This window comes from Chaetodon auriga, chromosome 24 (assembly GCF_051107435.1).
Source record: "Chaetodon auriga isolate fChaAug3 chromosome 24, fChaAug3.hap1, whole genome shotgun sequence".
NCBI lineage: Eukaryota > Metazoa > Chordata > Actinopteri > Chaetodontiformes > Chaetodontidae > Chaetodon > Chaetodon auriga.
In genome coordinates, this window is record NC_135097.1 from 5823522 (window position 1) to 5844177 (window position 20656).

General features: G+C 45.1%; 2 protein-coding genes across 2 annotated transcripts; one reads left to right on the forward strand and one right to left on the reverse strand.

The window, feature by feature from the left end:
• The first annotated feature begins 11705 nt into the window (after positions 1–11705).
• Positions 11706–14115, forward strand: ankrd53 (ankyrin repeat domain 53). Its single transcript, XM_076725495.1, has 6 exons — positions 11706–11755; positions 12019–12109; positions 12440–12639; positions 12939–13103; positions 13189–13309; positions 13549–14115. Exons 1-6 carry the CDS (start codon positions 11706–11708, stop codon positions 14113–14115), a joined length of 1194 nt encoding a protein of 397 aa, XP_076581610.1.
• An 852-nt stretch (positions 14116–14967) lies between these two features.
• tex261 (testis expressed 261) lies at positions 14968–20596 on the reverse strand. Its single transcript, XM_076725538.1, has 6 exons — positions 20415–20596; positions 17969–18048; positions 17691–17844; positions 17468–17535; positions 17248–17350; positions 14968–17098 (listed from the first exon to the last, which is right to left on the reverse strand). Exons 1-6 carry the CDS (start codon positions 20482–20484, stop codon positions 16983–16985), a joined length of 591 nt encoding a protein of 196 aa, XP_076581653.1. The 5' UTR covers positions 20485–20596; the 3' UTR covers positions 14968–16982.
• Positions 20597–20656: the final 60 nt, after the last annotated feature.

Genomic DNA, 20656 nt, shown 5'->3' on the forward strand with positions numbered 1-20656 from the left:
TGGCACTTAAATAAAATGCCTTACATTCACAAATATGCGCTACTTTCACCTATTTGCTTTGAAGGGATAGTAGAAAACGTCAAATCAGTCAGATTCACGTATTTCTTTGCATGCTACAGTTTGTTAATATTTTATTAATTGCTAAAAAATTTAAACCTTTTTAGAGGCTATTTAGTCGAGTGGAATTTCAGAGATGATTGCTTTAAATGTCCCTTCATCTGCACACAGGAAAGAGTGAAAGACTTGAAATAGCCTTCATCATTTCTACTCCTCATTCAGCAGCCTCATCATACAGGAAAACTTAGAAATTACTATCAAGTCCTTCAGTGAGGGGAGACCTCGTCTGGAAACGACGGACTCTCGGACCCAGAAGCCTCAGCGTGGCCGAGTCCCTGCGCGCGGTGCATTCACAGTTCACAGGCATCTCGACCTAAATGCGATGTGACGGGAGAACCTTTACTGAAACAAACGGGAATATAGTATCAGGGAGGGCTGACCGAGCTGTGAACCGGGGCCCTAACATGGAGCAAATTAACATCAGCAAAAATAGCTCCGCGTTTTCAGATTGCTTATGTGCCAGGCAGCAAATGCATCAAGCGCTGTCAGGTCATTTTAGTCCGCGCGTGTCTCACAAATCAAGCCGATGTGAGAGGGCTCCTTCGGCCGGGCGTCGTCCTCGAACTCTGACCACCGAGCTGGACCAGCTCCAGAGGTGCTGCTGCTTTGTGTCCTGCAGGCAAACGTCCCTGGCTCTGAGCTCGCGGTCCCACGATCATCCGTCATGAGATCTTTTTCGTGGTGTCTTCGACTGAGCTGAGTAGTCTAATGATGCTATCTTTGCCACTCTGCCCAGCCAGCTGAAAACACAGAGAGAGAGAGAGGCGGCCTTCTATGAACGCAGCTTGATTGAAGGCCACGAAAGGGCTTCTCCCCACATCCCTGATCATGCACCAGTTCATGGATTGTGGTTGTGCAAGGTCAACTCCTCAAACCCATGACAGTGATGAACAGCTGTCATAGCAAAGCTTCTATTTCTGACTCACACACGGTCCATCATAGTCAGAGCACCAGAGTGGACTGGTTTAGGTCAGATGCCAGAGGTGGGTCATGAGGAATCCATAGCAGCAACATGGCAGAGCGGCGTGAGATCACATTAACTGGGTTAGAAATCACTTTAAAGACCAGGCCGAGTTTTAAGTTAAGATAGAGCTTGATGAGAGTCGACGCCAAGTCAAGACAGAGACCAGCGCAATCACGATCAAAAGATCTAATAATCAATGTGTGTACGATCAGTGGGGAGTTTGTGAGCATGAGCAGAGATGTGGATCTATCCTTACAGGGATTATACGCTCAAGAACTCAAGTGCAGACGAGCAAAGGTTTCCAAAAACCTTCATGTTTCCTCAGTTAAATGTTTGCATGTTCGGGCAGAAAATACACAGAAACTAACCCACAGAAGCCATTTTTACAGCATAAAGACTGTCAGAACCGAGCCGTGACCAAAAGAAAACGTATGATCCAACTCAAGGTAAGCATCAGAATGAGACAAGCAGTCAACAACAACAACAACATGACATCAAGGTCCATCTCACATACTGATGTTTCGTTATGTGGAATGCATCACGTGTGCCCTTTTGTACATGTTTTACCATCTTCCAGTATATTATTACACAGTGCAACAACAGCAAGCACAGCTGAAGTTTCTCGGTCACTTCCTCTGACCAGTACGTTTGAAAAGACACATTTTTCTATCATTTACACAGAAGTACGCTGAACGATAGGCTACATATTGAGTATGCGGCGCACGGTGTGGAATCTCGGACAGGCCCGATGAGTCCTGATGATTGGTGGAAGGAGATGCAGAGTATAAAACTGCAGCTGATTACGTTAATATTCCCCGTAGGGAAGTAACGTTGATGGTTGATGAACGAAACGTCCCTCTTTTCAGCCTCTGTCTCTGTAATCTTTCTCTGTGCTGCTTCCTTCTCCTCCTCCTCATCCTCGTCTCTCGCTTTCTTTCTTTCTTTCTCTCCCACCATCACCCTCAGGCTGACCCCAATCTGATTTTTGAGCACTTTGAGTGTGCAAACAGCTGGATATCCGAGCTGCAAACGCTCACCTTCACTGCAGTGTCTGTGTTTGTGTGTGAATCTTGCCTCTGATTGAGGCTGGCTGCAGTGCAGAAACACAGATTAAACGCTGCTATTTCGAAATCTTTCGTCCCCTGCGTCATCTGCAGTGGAGGATTTGCCCCCGAAAGCTCTTGAGCTCTGGAATAAGCATCTGCATGTGAACTCGGTTTGCAGGTTCTGCATTTAGACGAGAAAATATGAGAGGGTAGAGCTAAACGCTAGATTGCTGTTTTCAGAGCACGAACTGCAGAAATCAAACCAAAAATTAGGTGAAGACCGAGGATGGAAAAGGCAGACAGGGGTGCAGGATAGTCGGTCCCCCCCTCCCTTCGCCGCTTCACAGCCCATTAGGTCAGAGCAGAGCAGGGAGCGCTGCTCTTAGGCTGGCGGTGTAATATTGGCGAGGACACGGCTGAGGGAAGGACCGGGGAGGTTTTTAAAAGCCTGTGTTGTTGGCTGTGTGGGTGAGGTGAGATGTCATTTCCTCTCACTGCCTGAGAGCACCATCGCAGTGATATAAAAGCATGCAGCTGTTGAAGGGGAGAGGCATCTGGAGGGGAGCAGGTAGACGATGAAGAAGAGGAGGAAGGTACTGACGTCTGTACAGACAAACAGATTATTCACGTGCGCATATAGAGCTGTTATTGAGAGTTATAGCAGCAGTCAGGTCCACTTTTCTTCACATACTGTGTGTTTGCAAGTAATAATAACAGCTTTAGCATTAAAGATGAGTGTTTCCTGTGACTCCTAAAACTAATCTACGTCTGTTTGTTACTCATCATCACTGGTGGGTTATTTCTTTGAGGATCATGTCAAACGAAGAGTCTTTTTTAGAGGCCTGAAAATGTGAAATCATCCAGTGATCCACAAGCGAAAGAACGTGAAAGTGTGTGGATTAATTTTTTTGTTTTCTGCTTTCATATCTTGTAAGTCTTGTAAGACCCCGATGTGCCCCCAACCATTGCTTTAGGGGGCTATATTGCATTAGAGAACAGTCTTTTGTATGTGTGGACGTGTATTATTCATGTCGTAGGGACATAAATCTGTTTACAAAATCACATCATGGGGACTCGCCTTCATTCTGGGGACAAAATTCAAGTCTCCATGATGAAGATCATTAAATTTTAGGGTGAAGACTTGGATTAAGGTTAGAGTAACGTTAGAGTTTGGGCACATCAACAGGAAATGAATGTAAGTCTGTGCAACGTCCTCTAATTGACTGGCCATTGTCGTCATTGTTCCAAAAATAACGGCCTGTTGCAAAAAATAACTCAGGATCATTTCACAGCAGAATGCAGATGAAACCTTTAAGCTCCACTGTGCAAGATTTAGTGACATCTAGTGGCGGGGCAGCAGATTGCAGCTTGGGGCAGCAGGACCCATGAACAACAGGAGAGGCCCCCGTCACAGCCAGTGTGTCCTTTGTCCATTCTGGGCTACTGTAGAAACACGGCAGTTTGTAGATATAAAGAGCTCAATGTAAGTCAACAAAAACACACGATTCTTATTTTCAGGTGATTATCCACCCATGAAAACAAATGAGCAGTTTAAAGGCAGTTCAAAATATATTTGCTGACATCGCACTTTGCTGCAGTGAGGTGGAAGCGTACTCCCAGGTGTGTCAGTACACCGTGACATCACCGTTGGGTGTGTTTACAGGTGCAGCAGAGCGCGGTATGACCACACGCTTTACACAAGCTTTTTCAACACCTACAGCCAAATATACCTACGTCAGTTTTCAGATAAATATATGCTTTGGAGAGAGGAGAAACTCCTTTTTCTTCACCTGAAGGAAACCAACTCATCCACCACAACTCACACTATGACCCAAAACTCAATTTCCCTGTTATGTACTCATATTTACATCTCTGCAGACGCTCCCTGCTGTCCAATTTCCACTGTACTGTCCCTCTGCATGTCTCCAGGGGAGTTTCACATCGCTTTGGAAGCTCTGAAGCACTGGTGTTTGAGATGATAGGGAAGAGAGAGGACAATGGTGGCCTTTAACCTCCTCTCTTTGTCCCTTGCCTGTCTGAAAACAGCCTCTGAGGATCCTTTCAGATCTGTGCTCCTCGCTGCACATTAGCATTATCTGAGGTGAGAGGACACCTGAGAACCAGAGGAGCCAGACTCTGGTCCGGGGTGTGATTTAACCCTGATTTCCCAGACTATTTTTCACACTTTAAACACAATTGCGAGGGCGACCCCAGGTCAATCATCTGCAGATAGCCTCACCCGATGCGGAGAGGCAACGCTGAGCGTGCTCACGGGCTGGCTTTATGGGTCACACCGCCTTCCCTGAGGGTGTGCGGACGCGTAGCAAAACACACAAAGGCGTACACACTCGCATGAAGAGAACCAAGTGAGCGCATGAGCATCATCCACACTCAAATTAGATTAAGTAAGATCATATAAGGGAGTAAATTACATATCATAAACACACATAGTGATGAACAGTACATCTGACAGAGTACCTGAACCATATGGCTTCACACCACATGTTGCCGTGGACATACAGTACGTGTGTGACAACAGGGAAGCACATGGAGCTGCGTGGATGTGTTAGGAAACACATCTGGCACCGTCACAGATACAAAACTCTCTCACACACACACACACGCGGTCTGTGGGAGCGTAAAACACACCGCACAGTGGGTGTCGGCCTGCAGACCTGACTGAGAATGCAGAGAGAGCCCAAACATGCCAGACGGGATCAAAATCCACTGCTCTGCGCCCTGCCGATGTCGCGACCCCCAGGTAAGAGGAGCTGGACAGGAAGGGTGGCAGACCTTAACGTCGGGACCGCGGGGGATGCCAGGGGAGGCGAGGATCGCACACACCAGGCCGACACACACACACACACGCATGCTAACACACATACTGTACAGCGTGCACAAGGGCGGGAACGACAAATGAGAATAAGAAAGTAATCAAGCAGCGACTCCTGCAGAGAGACGCTGGATTGATCATTTCCTGGTGCTTTACATTCTTCAGGCATGTGTTAGCTCTTCAAGTGTTTTCTTTCTAAATGGGAGAACTTTGTTTGAGCTTTGCATCCGCGTTGTTTTGCAGACTCGAACTTTGAAAGCTTTTTAACTCAACACTGGGGATTTTTACATGTGCCGAGAGGGGAGTTCTTCCCCCAACCTCTCGAACTTATGAACCCTTTTCATAATCAGCCTGATAATGTCAAAAATGCTCACTGTCAAGCTGGAAAACAACACTATTTTCTATGTCACTGAAAAAGTAAACATTCTGGTGACATAACGCGTTCACCTGACATCAACACTGATCAGAATAAAGCGCTTTTTAAAATACTCTGAACACAAATTTATTTATTTTCTTTTAGTGGATTACATTCACACCAGAGACAAATCAAGACATGTGCTGGAGTGAGGTGTTTTTCTACTCATTTTATATCCAACAACCATACACGCCCACATCTTTCTGATCATTGCTGACTTTTAGATGAGCTCATATTTCCAGTGTAACGCACAAAGGGGTGTGTTCAAAACATACTTTTACACAGAATCAATATCAAATAATTATCTCTAGTATTCGAAAAATGTTTAATAATGTTGTGATTTATGTGTAAATTATGAAATGAAAAGCCTTTGGGGTTAAGTTTAGGTCTGTTTCAGCATCAGTTGAGCTTGATAAAACACTGAGCATCAATAATACAGCGATCAACATGTCGTACACAGGGCGTGAGGCTACATCCTTTTAGTCTTGTCGGTCCAAATGAATTTCAGTGTTTCTGCACGTAGCAGCCATACTGTTGAATTATTTAAGGTGGTAATTAGGTGATTGGGGTGACGGTGTGTCTCTGGAGGGTGCAGTAACTGTCAGTTTTTGGGAGGAGGTCATCAGATCAGCTGTCTATCCATCATCCATCTGTTGGAGAGACAAACCTCCCTCCACCCAACTCGCCTGCTTAGTGTGTTTGTTTTGGCCTCATTCCAGCTCCTTCATGAAATGAGCAAAATACAAGCACTTTAATTGAATAGATGAAAAACCTCAGGCAAAAAATGCCATTTACACTGCGCGCAGGCCTGTGTGTCTCTTTCACTTCCTGTCGTGTCATGTTTGTCGAGGCAGACTGTGTACATATTATAAAGTGGCTGACAGTCCCGAAGCTGTTGTGGTATCGCTGTCCCAGTGGCATTTGCATTTTGATGTTGTGTTATCTCTACCAGCACCACTTTTTATGAATATAATCAGGATGCGTGTCACGGGAACAATAGGCTTTGTGGAGCGCTGCCCCGCTGATGAACCGGGACAAACCAATGCTCTGTGACCTGGATAGGAGCTGGGAGACCGCCATGTTAGAGAGGGTCATGGTGTCAGTGGCAACACACATGCGTGTAAGGGGAAGCAATCACATGCAATGCATACATCACATCAGTGTAGCTGCACGCACATGCAGCATTAGCACGTTTAAATAGCGTGTGTGGCGGTGGGTGTGTTTCGGTTCGTCTCTCGATGCTTTATGTTCACGTGCAGGTTAACAGTGCGAAGCGGCGATCTTTGCAGTCTCCTGGCAGAAAAGGAGTGTATGAGGTAAATTTGACCTTGTTAATGGTGTTGTTGAGCGGTTGATCTTTACAGCTTTACACTCAACCAGAGTGTGAGTTCACACAGCAGCTGAACCAGTAAACTCTGAGGTCACGGCAAAGTCCAGGAGGTTCATGTGGGAAGAGGAGGAAACACCAACTGCTATACTATCCTATAACCTTCATTCCAAAAAAGTTCGGATGCAGTGTAAAATAAATAAAACTTAAATAACCGGTTAATCCTTGTTGACATTTACTCAACTGAAAACAGCACAAAGACAATATATTTAATGTTTTACCTCATCAACTTCATGTGGAACGCTCCAAAAACACCTGTTTGGAACATTCCACAGGTAATCAGGCTGATTGGTAACAGGTGAGACGATCATGATTGGGTGTGAAAGGGGCATCCTGGAAAGGTTCTGGTTTACAGATATGGAAGGTCAAGACAGACTAGTTTAGATTAGCCTTTAATTTCTTCCTTAGGACAAATTTGTCTCCGGCAACTACAGTAAACATCACATTCAGATCTATTAAAACCAGAGCACACACACCAAAACACTGCACAGATGCCTACACCACACACACACACACACACACACACACAGACACACACACACAACATCTGTCACTGTTCAGTAGTTTGATTGAGAGTGGAACTTTAAATCTGTTCAACTTACAATATGCAGGATACTCACAGCTGCTAAGCACATAACTATAGCACGAGACTGGCTTTCATGAATCCCCACCGCATTTAAGTTTTATTCCAACTACTGTTGAAGATCAGCGGATGACTTTTAGTGGAGTGGAGCTCAATGTTACCAGGTGAACAGCCCATGGCAGGATGTCCAACAGATGGACAGAATCCCCCTCAGGTTCAATGAAGGAGAGACATGCTGCCCTCTTGAGAGTAATGACGACTTACAAATAAATAAAACGGGACAGGTCTGCCATGAGCTAGCTGGAGCTTTACTATCTGCTCCCATGCGCAGGCAAACACGCGTCTCTTTTCCTGTCCACCTTGGTAACACTGACTTTAAAGGCCTCCCTCGCTCCTTTTCTCACTATCTCAGTCCTTTTATCTCTCTCCTTCCCTGCGGTCATCTCTGCTGAACTGTGAGGATGGAGAAGAACGTGTGCGAGGGACGTGGCAAACAGCTCGGGATCATGGGAAGGTGTGATGGCGGGATGTCTGTCGGGACCTCGGGGCTGAAGGAGCATGGCCTGACCTCAGGAAAGGAGAGGAGAGGTAAGAAAGGATGCCAAGCCCCTGCAGCAGCGAGAGCAAAAGCCAGGATAACCAGTTTTCTTCCTCCTCCCGCGATGATTATTGAAGGAGCAACACTTTAAATAATCGCCGAGAGAGCGGCTCAGCTGTTGGGTCATCGGCAGGTGCAAAAATATTTGCTTTCCGCTTTACAAGAAGCCACATCCATGACTCACAGGATAACCTGGTCACAGGGGCATTCGCTCATGCTTGTTGTGCGCTCCACGTGCCACAACTGCACACATAAGCACCTCCTCTGGTTTGACACTTTGATGATTCACATGTGGCACAAAAAAATGTCTCTTTAGAAGGGGGAACTCACTGTGCTTCAGCCTTTCTCTACTGGCAATCCATTTATCTCACTGTCATTTGATCTGATCATACCTGTCACTGGCAGAACCCTGCTTCTTCTTCTTCTTATTCTTTCCTCTCCTCCTTCATCCTCTATCCCCAGCCCACCCCTCATACTCCACCTCACCCCACGCATCGCCTCCATCCTTGCCCTGAACAGGCCCTGGTACAGCACAACGCCTGTGTGCAGCGATACTGAGGGAGGTCGCCGTGCGGTCACTGCGCAAAGCCTCGTCGCATTGTGACTCGGAGCTGCAGAATGTGCCATGGTGCATTAGCGCGCTGCCGCCTGGCTGAGCATGAGGCACAGAGAGAGAGAGAGAGAGAGAGAGAGAGAGAGGAGGAGGAGGAGGAGGAAAATGAGACAGAAGGAGGAGCTAAGGGATGGAGTAAAAGGAAAAAAGACGGGGTAGCAAAAGAGGGAGGAGGACCAGAGGAGGAGGGAGGGAGAAGGAGGAAAGCGAAGGCATCAGCGCACTTACACAAGCAGAGTTCAGGAGCCCCAGGGGCACAGGGTCCTTGTAAGGCAGATCATCAAATATGAAGGCATATCAAGGCCGTGGGTTCACTCTAGTACCTACTCATGTTCTCCTTCTCTCTGTTTTCTGTGCTTTCCACAGTCTCACTTTAACCCTCTTTAACTCCTTTCTCCCTCTCTGTCCACTGTTTCTGCTCTCCATCACTTCTGTGTCCTCTCCTCGCTCACTGATAACCACATTTCCACTCCAGCATTTTCTTACATAAAAACTTCTTATACTCCATTTTTGTGATTCTAAAAAGGCATTTTAATTACAAAAAAATGTTTAACTTTTCGGGAAATTATCTTCATTTTGCAGTAAAATCAATATATTTTCATAGCGCTTCAGCAGAACGAGCATTTTCCAAACAAACAGAGCGAGACAGAGCCCTTAAAGTGAAGCTAAATCCTGACAAAAACCCAAGCTGAGGGTGCTCAGAAGCCAATGTCCCTGTTTTGTTTCTGGCCAATGACCTTCATTGCATGGCCCTTCCTTTCCTGTCATCTCCTTACTATCCAAAACCCCAAATGAAGGCGCACAATTTTATACATAATAAAAAAAAAAAATGCTTAGAACACACAACACCGAGTGCATTTCCACCCCATGTGCACTGAGTCCTGATAGCCAATTGGCCAGGTGCCACTAGCCAAGCAGAAGCTTCCACTGCGCCACCAATAAAGACAGATGGGATGTGATTGGATGATGTAACAGACCAATGGGAGAGCCTGCCGCGAGCCTGCTGGGACATGATCTCATTTTCATCCTTGCCCTAAGCAGGTTTAGACATCTCTGATCGGCCTGTTGCTAATCTGCTCTGCACCAACTGCATGTGCAGCAGCTAATGCATGCGTGCACACTCGCTGCATGGACACACGCACATCCACAGGTTCCGTTGTATTTCGAGCGCAAATGAGCATTTCAGCGCAGAAGAGAGACATTTGGTAGGTACATCTTTGAATTTAGAATCGAAACACTCACATAAACAGTTGCTATAATCTACATTTCATGGAAACTGAGCGACAGACGTCATATGGCAGAAAGCTTTTAAGGTTCTGGTGCTTTTAAGGAGCATACGCTCTCATACAGAACCTGACAGTACATGGACAATCAACACACACACACACACACACACACACACACACACACACACTCAACTGTCAGAAGAAAGAGGTCATGTCGAGGGTTGCTGTCCAGGGACTTGTGCTGAAAGTCAAACATGAAAGAGCTCTACAATAAAGGTTTCGTACAACCTCCATGACATGTGACCGAGGTCGAGGGAAGCCACAGAGGCCGCAGCGGGGCCATGCTGCTCTCTTACTGTTAACCCTACACACTCACATGTCCTGTGTGCACACTCATGTGCACATACACACACACACGGTTTACTCACACTCTTTCTGCGCACACACATGCATGTGTCACCGAAGTAGCAGAATGGCCGTGTTGCGATAAGGGCGCTGGTGGTGGTGGTGGGGGGGGTTGGCGCTTGGAGCAGAGAGCCAGGGGTCCATGCCCCGTCCTTGACCCTCCAATGGACCTTGATGGCTTTGAGAGACTGAAGACGACAGAGAATAAAAGGGGAAGTCACAAATTAAAGAACTGAATGAGAATAAATAGCCGTTTTAAGAGTTTTAAGCTTGTCTTTGTGACGGTGATGAAGGTGAGAATGGTGATGATGGTGGTTGTTGTATTGTAAGCTATGCAAGCCAATTTTCTCGTTTCTCATCTGTCTCATTTTATTTTGGTATTTGAGAAACCCAAACATTGGACAACCTCAACCCCACGATAAAGTAGATTTCAGCGATTCAGGTGATCCTGAATCTTTTGAATCTTTGCTAAAACGTCAACACATGCTGAAGCCAAACAGTGGTACTATCTCTGCCATGACACACATTGTTCTCTCACACATGTACCCACAGTTCAGTCGGGGGTCAAGCGGTCAATGGCAGTGATCAGAGAGCAGCCTGATGAGCCCATCGACCCCTCAGCCCCACAGAGACATGGAGAATATAACCATACTGCATGCCTGAGCTGCACTGGACTGACCGGGCCCTCTGAGGCCTCCATAGCATTGGCAGGATCGATCTCCTATACTCGGTGACTGTCCTAATGCACCGTCAATACGAGCGCAGCATGTATGAGGAGAGAGCTGCGGACTACAGGGGAGGGTGGAAGTATCTGTTTCTGCTGTGCCTGCAGCCACTCATCCTCCTGTGTCTGTCACAAGCTATTATAATGACTCAAACATAACGCGAGGTACTGAATATGCTGTACTCTAAGTGGGCTTTTATTTTCAGTTTTATTCAAGAGATGGAAGAACAGCTAGTGATTCTGTGCTGATGAAGGCCGTGTCTATGAAATGTGTGCAGCGTGGCAGCTGAATAAAAATAGTCTGATATCAGGCGGATGTCCCTGCAGCTTTTTCCACATTTTCTTTTCTGATTTGGCCACTTGCAGCTTGTTTGCTATAATTCAAGAAAAATAAGGCAAAAAGATGGAAGTTCACTTCTTTCAAAGCACACTTTAAATCTAAATTTCCACTTATTCTTTCAGTTCCATTCAGAAAAAAAACATACTAAGTGGACGCCAAAGAAGAAGTATTGGAGGTGCTGTATCGTGACTCTACAGTGAAAAAGAAATAAGAATTTTTTGTCATTATATCAAACAAGTGCGCCTTTAAAAAAGCTTTATATCCTCATTAACTGTGTTAAAAAACAGCTTATCTGCCTGTGTTCGGGGGACGTTCTTATGGGGATGTTGCAAACATTTTTTTAAATAAAAGAAGCAAGAAACTGCAGGTTTCAGGTTTTTCTTATTTCTTACCGAAATCAGCAAGCTGTTGTAAATCGGGGTTCACTTCCTGGTTTCCGCGTTGCCGTGCAACCATGGAACCTGTCAACAAATCTGGGAAGAGACGCAACGGACGTAAAACGCGGTAAATAACGTAAAGAGTATTTTTCTGTGCGTACAGCCTTAATTTAAACTTTTATAAAGTGGTAAAGCTGCCTGCTTTGAGCGCTTAGTTGTGAACGATACATGACTGTTCAGTCTAACCTGCTACTAGCCTGGCTAGTTATCTTAATGGCTGTGTTCGTCGTTTTCAATTTTGGGAAAAGTTGCCTTAAATATTTCTTGTTCCTTGTGGCGTTACTATCCGTTAGCATTTACAGCCGCAGTTTGTGTATGGTTTCATTTTAGCACGAAGCTAACCCACAGCCCTCCCCCGAAGGGCCACATGTTTCCAGCTGTTGGGAGCCCGGAGAGACTGGATGTCGGTGTGAACAGGCAGGTAGGCTCCTTAATGTAATAGTGTGTACGTGGTGTAAAGAGTGTATGATGTAGAATTTAATATACGTATAGCGTACGCTTTTTACGTATAATACGTAAAAAGCAGTGCTGAAAGTAGTATTTCACTGTAAAATGTAGTAGAGTGGAAGTATAAAGTATCTTAGAATGGAAATACTTATGAGTATAAAAGTTTTAGAAGTCCTCAGTGAGAATAAAAGATGCTGTAAAGTGATTATTGATGTGTTGTCCAGAAGCCTTGGATGGGATTTTACTGTTGTGGCTGGTTAAAAAAAACCTGTAAAGTAAATTGTGTCTGTGTTTGGTCCTCCAGGGTCTGCCAGCGCTCCACGTGGCCTGCCTCGATGGCCAGCTTGCTACTGTCCAGCTCCTGGTGGAGTCCAGGCAGGGGTGGATCAACCGCAGCGATCTCCAGGGTCGCCGGCCTGTTCACATGCTCCTGTCCACCCAGAGCGCACCCAGCACCACCTCCTGCCTCCGATACCTGCTGGAGCACGGGGCCGACGTCAACGTGTAGGAGCCTTAATTTGTGCCATGATTGCTTAATGCAGGTTTTCAGCTTAGGCAGGTTTTATTTTCTGTTCTGTGCTCGTTTATAAAATCTGTCAGCTGGATTCAGCAGCACTCGGCTGTTTATTTGAACTCTTATCACCAAAGTGTTTGAAAATTAGAATAGAAATAATATTGCAGAGCTCAAATAAAAATTATGATCGTGAGATGATGCTGCTGCTGTGAGGGATAATGATGATGATTATGACGAGACTGAAGATAATGATGAAGCTGAGAAGAGAGTTTTTTGAATACCTTACCAGTACCACAGATTCAGGGACGACCCCGCTGCACCTGGCCGCCTCTGAGGGCCTCCTGGACTGCGCAGAGATCCTCGTCCAGGCCGGAGCAGATGTGTTGGCCCGGGACAGCACAGGACACACTCCTCTGGATCTGGCCCGCATCTGGTGCCGCAGGAAGGTCGCAAGGTAACGAGCTGAAAGAACAATTCACACCACAGTGCTCGGGTAAAATTGACAGATTTTTCCACAGACTTCCTGTGTTTTCATGTAGGTATCTGAAAAGCTGCATGTGGCAGCAAGATAAGAAGAAAGAAATGCAGGAGAGGAAGCTAGTCCAAGCTTTGTACTGTGATCTCGTGGATATGGCCAAGCTGGACGACGCCAATAAAAAGGTCAGTTTGTGTGTCGTGGGAATCCTTTCATCCCACATGTAGAGGTAACGTGTAGATCATCCCAAAACTGTGACAGAATCAGAGAAACATTCACATTTCAGAACACTGGTTTTCGTGCTCTGTTAAAGGAAACAGCTCAACTGTCTTGGACAATGTGCTCAATGTTCAGATCATATTTTCTTGGCCTTGATACGTCCCATCTAAGACACTAATCACACTTTCTTCCTGTTGATTTGCAGACACTTATTGATGTGAATATGGCAGAATGGGCAAACAAGAAAGGGTTTCCTCTCCGAAAGGATATCTCGCCCAGAGTCTTAGTGAGCCAGTACCACGCCCAGTGCCTCCCATCAAATCAGAGCACTTCTAATCCAAAACATGCCAAGCACCCACCGAAGCACCAGCCGGGAGGCCCTCAGAAGGACAAGAGAACACCCACCAAGCAACCTCTAGCCTCATCTTCCAGGCCCTGGACCATCTTCATGGGCCTCCAGCCAGAGAAGCCCCCCAGAGTGCCGGACCTCCGGGACAGCGTCACAGTGTGGAGGGACAGCGGCAGCAGGCGGCCTCAGTACATCACCAAGTGGGACAGAACGGCTCGCCCCGCCCCTGACCTTCCTCTGGATGTCCTCGAGAGGGTGTTGTTCCCGAGAGCCTTCCCTTCCAGGATCGCCTCCCCTCGGTACTTTGAGCCGCAGAACATCGAGGAGGTCCGGCGGCGAGGACACCCCCAGGGGCGGAGCACCTCCCCCTGGACAGAGGTGGCCATGCACTTGGCTGAGGTGCTGGAGCCCGGACACTACTGATCATCGCGCTCTGTCGAGGAAGAGCTTCAGCTAGACTTGGAAGTAACAGATGTGTTTAAAAAAATGTGTTAAAGCTCATCTGGTGGTGAAGAATTTCGGATACTTTGATTTAACTTGGTTGGAGGTGCAAAAAAACATGAAGCAATTTTTACATTTAACATGTCTTAATACTGTGTACAGCAAAAAACACTAGAAAGAAATAAAGCATTGTAATTAAAGGATTCTAAGAAATCATGAATCTGTAAAACGTCACTTCAAAGGATCAGCAGGCTTAAAAACAGACCCAACAAAATATCCTGCTGCCCTGCAACTGAAGCTCAAAGTGACAAAATTAAAAATGCCACACACTCCAGACGCTGCCCCTCCAAATGTGGGGTGAACGGCGGGGTGAGTGAAAGGTGAGAAAACCTCAGTGAACTGGGTCACCTGTCACAGATGTATCCCTGCACTTTCACTGATCCCCCTCAGGGAACTGACTCGGGATCCAGGTGAGGGCTTGTCAACAGCGTGTGTGTAACTGCGAGCTGTGGCCTGTCAGATAAAGGTGTGTGTGTGTGTGTGTGTGTGTCTGTGTCGCGGTTTTGTCTTTTTCCTTTACTTCATGAAGCACTTCACACCTCAGTGGGGGTCAAAGTGCACACTAGCCTCAACCTGGTGCACCCACCGTGACCGAGCCATATGGGACTTGGAAAACATCCAGGTAGACAGTCCGACACACACACACACACATACACATACACACACCCTCTTGATAGGGTGGTGGCATCAGTTGGAAAATCCATCATCCTGCAAATGAAATTCCACATTGAATGGGTGAATTAACCTGATTTAATTGGAAATGACAAGGATCAGTACATCTATTTTTGCCTTTATTTCCTTGAACAGCAACCTGTGAAAAGAACCATTTCATTTGAGTTATTTCATCAAAATCGCTTATTTTATTACACTTGTGTGCATTCCAGCCTACAATGAATCGCACTCAGTAATTGGTTAAAAAAAAAAAAAGGAAAAAAAAGAATTTCGCTCTCTTTAATAGCAATTCTATCAAACCACTTTGAGCAGCTTTTGTCCCCGACACCTGTAAGCTTACAAGAGTCACTGCACAGGTTCGGTCTTCAGAAGTGTTTTCCTTTGTCTTTGATGTCGGGTTAACTCAACGATCAACGTACAAAAATCAGTCAGTTATTACTGTGAATTTCTAAAAACAGTCCAGAAAAAAGACAGGCATGTTGCAGACTACAGCGCTGGTGGTTAATGAAAGTGTCGATGCCAGACAAGAAGAAAAAGTGCATCGTTTCTGTAGCCACATGTCAGAGATGTCAATTGTGGCTCACAGTAGTTTAAGGGTGTTTAGTTATAAAAGTAAACCTCTCCGAGTGCCTTCATTAACCCCTTTTCATCGATATGATGCAACAGGGTGTACAGTATTTTTACCATGACTCAGGATGTCTCAATAGATCAGAAGCCTTTACAGTTGAACCTCAGACTGCCATTTAAAGGAGTATTAATAAGCACTTCTGTGGCGACCTAAGGCATTTCTCTTGCAGCCAGTTTGCCACTTAAAACACTTTTATCCTTTTGAGGATCACTTCACATTAAAATCCGGGCTTGGACATCAGGATTTGGCCAGAAAGTACCTTTAAAGGGTGATTCCGGTATTTTAAGAGCTGGGCCTGTTTTTTTGCTGTCTACATGACAACTAGGTACAAAAACTTTTGGAATGGGTCCATTAGATTGCCTCAGCTGGTAGCCGCGAAACAGACTAATGGCTGCAACAAAACCCTTTGAGGCAATTGCGCCTGTCTACGTACTTCCACTAAAAGTGCCTGTTTTTGCCACTGACAGGCTCGGATTGTTATTCTAAGTGTCTGACGTGATGGAAAGGATCCCTACAGAGACAGACCTTTTTGTTAAAGAATAAGATCCTTTTTGTTTAAGCGAAAACAGCCGTTAAATCGCTCTGTTCGAAGCCACCAGACCCCACTGACAAAAACGGTCATTTTGCATGGAGAACGCAGGAGTTGTTGGTCTACCGCTGCTTCGATCCATGAGTTAGTGTTATTGTGAGACTTTGGTTTTTTAAAGAGTTAGTTCAGATCTGAGTTAACTTGTTAAATCACACAGTCACACAGTCGGTGTGTGAGGTGATCTACTGGACCAATTCCAAAACTTTCTGTATCTGTTAGTCATTTAGGCATCATGCTCGTTAAATGGAGCCCAGGATTGAAGATACCAGAATTGGCCTTTAAGCGGTCTCATTTATCCTCAACCCACCTTCTTCATCTAAGGAGCCATAATGTTTTCACTAGTCATATTTTGTCTTCTAATGCTACTTTGTGTCGTAAGTGCTACTCTGTGTATCGAATCAGATGAAGTGTGAGCAACACACAAATGACAGCAGAGGTCATTTCAAGAAGAAAGTGATAAGGATTTATCTGCCAAAGTCAAAACTTACAGGTTTTTGGTGGTTGTTAATTTCAGACCCTGCACATACTTTACATATTTTAATACCAAAGCTTAAAAAATGGAGGAGTCCAACATGACAATTAGAAAGCACTGCGCTACAGACAAGATCCCCTCGCTGAGGTCTCTACGAGATGTTGTTGGCAGTCAGTACAGACAGACAGAAAGACAAAGAGAGACGGACGTGGCCTGTGTAAACTCGTGGGCTCGTCCAGCAGGAAGCTCTGTTCTGTTCATTGGTCCGTCCTCTTCGTGTGCTCTTCTTCCACTTTGGCCACTGCTTCATTTTAGTCCCATCCAGAAAACTAATTTCCATAGTCCTTCCTGCTTCCCCCTTAATCTCCAGCACCTACACACACACTCACACACCCGACACCCGAGGCTGCACCCCAAGTCTGAGCTCCTCAGTACATTTTCTGTCGGCTAGGCAGCACTGCCTCCTTGAGGAAAGAGAAAACGAGGAGGATCCCAGACCTCTTCCCCCTCTTGCCCTTGGTGAAGTAATTAGACACCACATCATCTAAACAAAAAAAAGAAAATGGCAATTGTTGGCAATGGCAAAAAGATGAGCAAGGAGCTCTGGGTGCAGGCAACATGGAGGGAGGTTTATCATTTCTATTTGCAACTACCCACATTGTAATGACACAAAGCTGGAAAAAAAAAGCTCACCTCCTTGTTGCATGGTGGACGGAAGCACATTTTCCCCCGCTGACAGTGACACAAAGAAGGCGAAGGGGATTATCCACAGGCAGATGGTGAAGTATGCCAGCACCTTGATGCCAGTCAGGAACAAATGGATGATTATAGGAGACATTGTAATGACAGAAAGTCATTAAAAAAGCACTACATCAAAGACCGTCCATGGTCTCTGAAACCTGAGATGAATTACCTCTGAGAATGGATAATACTCCTGTGCAAAGTACTGGAAGGCCATATAATGGTTCACCACCACCAACACTGAGGGTGAACACAAAGGAAAAGACACAATGGTGGAAATGTTAAAAAATGTGATTATTTTGTTAGCTGAATGAAAAGAAACTGTCCTTTTAGTTTCACTTAAACACCAGAAAGCATCTAAAGAAAAATCCAAAGCCAGTGTCTGTCACAGTTACCGCAGGAGAGGATGAAGTTTGGGGAGCTCAGCAGTATGTAGGGGAAAGTCTGCAGGAGGCCGAAATACACCAGGTTGGTGAAGAGGCCGACTCCCACCATCAGCACTGGGAAGCCTTCAAAAACGTAGAGGCCTGCCAGCACCCCTGTGGAGAACTAGACACATTCACACCAACGGTCAACACGTTTGACGCAGGCTTTGTTCACATATTTCACTGCAGTATATTCTTAAAAACACGCGCAGAAGGAAAATGACACCACCCTGCATCCACCGACTCACCATTATCATGTACTTTATTATTCGACTGGTGGCTACTGTGTATTCTTCTATTAGTTCTGCCAAGTAGTACAGGCCAGCAGCTGAGTGAAGACAAAGATATGGTGATAAGCAAGCAAACAGGAAAAACAACAAAAACAGAGAGACAGAATTATTTCTTATCGGTGCTGATGATCAACACAAACAACAGGTTAAAAGTATTCAGTGGCAAATGTATTAACTCAATTTGCTGTTTCATTATTGTTCAATACCGTACTTTGAAGAATATTAACACGCTTTTCTACAAATCTCTTGGTAGCTCTCAAATATTCTGAAATGTTAAATGTTAAAAACCTTACCAGCCACAGGCAGATAGACCTAAAAGTTAATTTTTTGACTTTTCTATTCTTGGTACTAAAGACAGGTTTCAGTCAGTACCCAACAGGCATCGAGATTCAATATGTTGCTCTTGTCAACAGCCAAGGCCAAGCAACAAAAACAGGCCAAATAATATCAGTTCAATGGAGTAAGTTAAAAGAAACGCACACATGACCCACAGTTACTGGGCTCATGTGGAATGAAGGCCAAACACAGCCGAAAAGAGGCAGTCAATTGATCAGACTAGTCAAAACATGCATGCCGGGGGCTGAGAAGGTGATGGTTAACAGAGAAGAGGCTCATGGGAGAGCTTCAACACGCTAAAGCAATCTGCACTTTCCAAAAGACAGAGTCAAAAGAAAAAGCAGAGAGAAGAACTGGGACGGCAATTTGCCTTGTGCTTTTGAACTCTATTTGTCTGCTAGCAGACAGGCACTCGCCCTCATCTTTGTGCCTCCTGTCAGCATACATGAACAAGAAAATGGGCCTTTTTTGAAAAAAAAAAATCACGGCTGCTTGCTGGATTTACCAGAGGACCTTAATGATAAGAGCACTGCCTTAGTGAAATATGGTATAAATGAAACCAAATCGTGCTTAAATGAGGCAACACTGAATAGGAACAAGTAAACAAACTAAGAAACTGATGTTTGACAGGTTAAGATACTCTGTTACAGACACGGTTTGGTGATCCTCAAGCATCACTTCTTTATTTCTTAACGGTATCTGTTGATAAGACTCACAGGTTACGCGTGCTCTTTCTCCTAGTTTTGATTACAGTGTCACATTGTTGTAATGTTACAAAGCAGCTTACGAGTGGCAACAAACAGCAGAAGGGAAAACTAAGAGAGCAGTAATCAGTCATAAATCATGTCAGCGCCACTTTATCAGCTGTTCTTATGAGTGGATTAGAATTGATCTCCATAGCATTGGTAAATGTTTTACTGAATACAAAGTCATAGGTAACTTGGCAATCATTAATAGAGTTTGCCTTATTAGAAATTGGTGACATCATTCAGTCTAATGTGGTTTGTCTTTTCCTCTTAACAAACATGGAAATCTGAAATTCGTGTTCCTGCATGACAACATAAGAACAACAATAACCCCATCCAGTCTCCTTTCTTGTGTCTGCTGCCACACTAATGCAGATATTAAGAGCTGAATAACAGAGACAAGTGCGACTGACACGAGCAGAGTCTGACGGTCACAGGCCACACCTGACAGCTGCAGCAGGTGTTACGTGGCCAGGTAACCAACTGGCAACGTGGACAGACAAGCTCCGGAGCAAGTTCCCTTTAAAAGTTTTAAAGCAAACTCAACATATTGTTGATACTGTTCGTGACAGTCAGGTGTGCCGCATATTAGATAACCAGCTCGTCAACTCATCTACTGTGTTGGCTGATGTAAACAAACGAAAATGCCCCCAAGCTAACGTTAGCTAGAGCTGAAGTAACACTGGCTAGTTCGTATTAGCTTGCATGAAAACGTTCCTGCCGCTGGATGCTATTTTAGCTAGTCTCTGCTGTATGCCAGACCTTACGACCACACTAACGTTATTTGCCAACGTATCACCTGATTGATAAGCATGTACTGATAAACCCTTCTGTCACGTTAGCTTAGAGAACGCTAAATGCTAGCTAACAATTGGCAAACATAATAGTGATTTCCCTGCCCAAAAGAACTATTTGGAAATGGAGCGACAATAAATTCAAATCACAATACATTAATGTACTTCTATTTATTGGGAAGCAGTCTGAAAATACGATTTTTTTTCTGTTTATTAAAAAAATAACTTTGTTTTTGATGCCCGTAACTTCCTCTACTGGAAAGCTAGCTAGCTATGCAGGTAGATTGTTATCAGTACCTCAGTGAAATAAAACACGAAACGTTTTCATTCATGAGGCAACATTACTATTTGTATTTGCATTTTTAATGAACACATTTGCCAGTGCAAACACAGTCTCCAGTTTTTATAAAACGGGGCCCCACCAACGTTAAATGGTGCAACTTCACCTGCTACCTTGGTTCGCTAGCATTAGCAAGCGAATAGTGGCTAACACGTTAGCACTTGCAGGGATTCCCAGCATGCACTTACCTATTGCTAGAGTGACGAAGGATATCTGGATCACCAACGACAGCCAGCTGAGTAAATAAATAAACCACATCTCTCTGCATATGAAACAACACACAGAAATATGAAAATAACACAGAAAACGGCTAGCAGGCTGCTAACTAGCACTGGAGCCCCGGTCAAAGTTCCTCCCCGGTGTTTTCAGTGCAGGCTGAGGAGAGCAGAAGAGAAGGGCCTCGTTCTCAGGAGGGAAAGGTTAGTTTTGG

Bases quoted from the DNA above. Each gene is read 5' to 3' on its own strand.
- ankrd53 (XM_076725495.1), top strand. From the start codon at position 11,706: ATGGAACCTGTCAACAAATCTGGGAAGAGACGCAACGGACGTAAAACG. The intron at 11,756-12,018 runs GTAAATAACGTA...GTTTCATTTTAG, and splicing joins CGCAACGGACGTAAAACGCG to CACGAAGCTAACCCACAGCC. The intron at 12,640-12,938 runs GTAGGAGCCTTA...ATACCTTACCAG, and splicing joins CACGGGGCCGACGTCAACGT to TACCACAGATTCAGGGACGA.
- tex261 (XM_076725538.1), bottom strand. From the start codon at position 20,484: ATGTGGTTTATTTATTTACTCAGCTGGCTGTCGTTGGTGATCCAGATA. The intron at 18,049-20,414 runs GTAAGTGCATGC...GTCTTCACTCAG, and splicing joins CTTCGTCACTCTAGCAATAG to CTGCTGGCCTGTACTACTTG. The intron at 17,351-17,467 runs GTAATTCATCTC...ACTGGCATCAAG, and splicing joins AGTATTATCCATTCTCAGAG to GTGCTGGCATACTTCACCAT.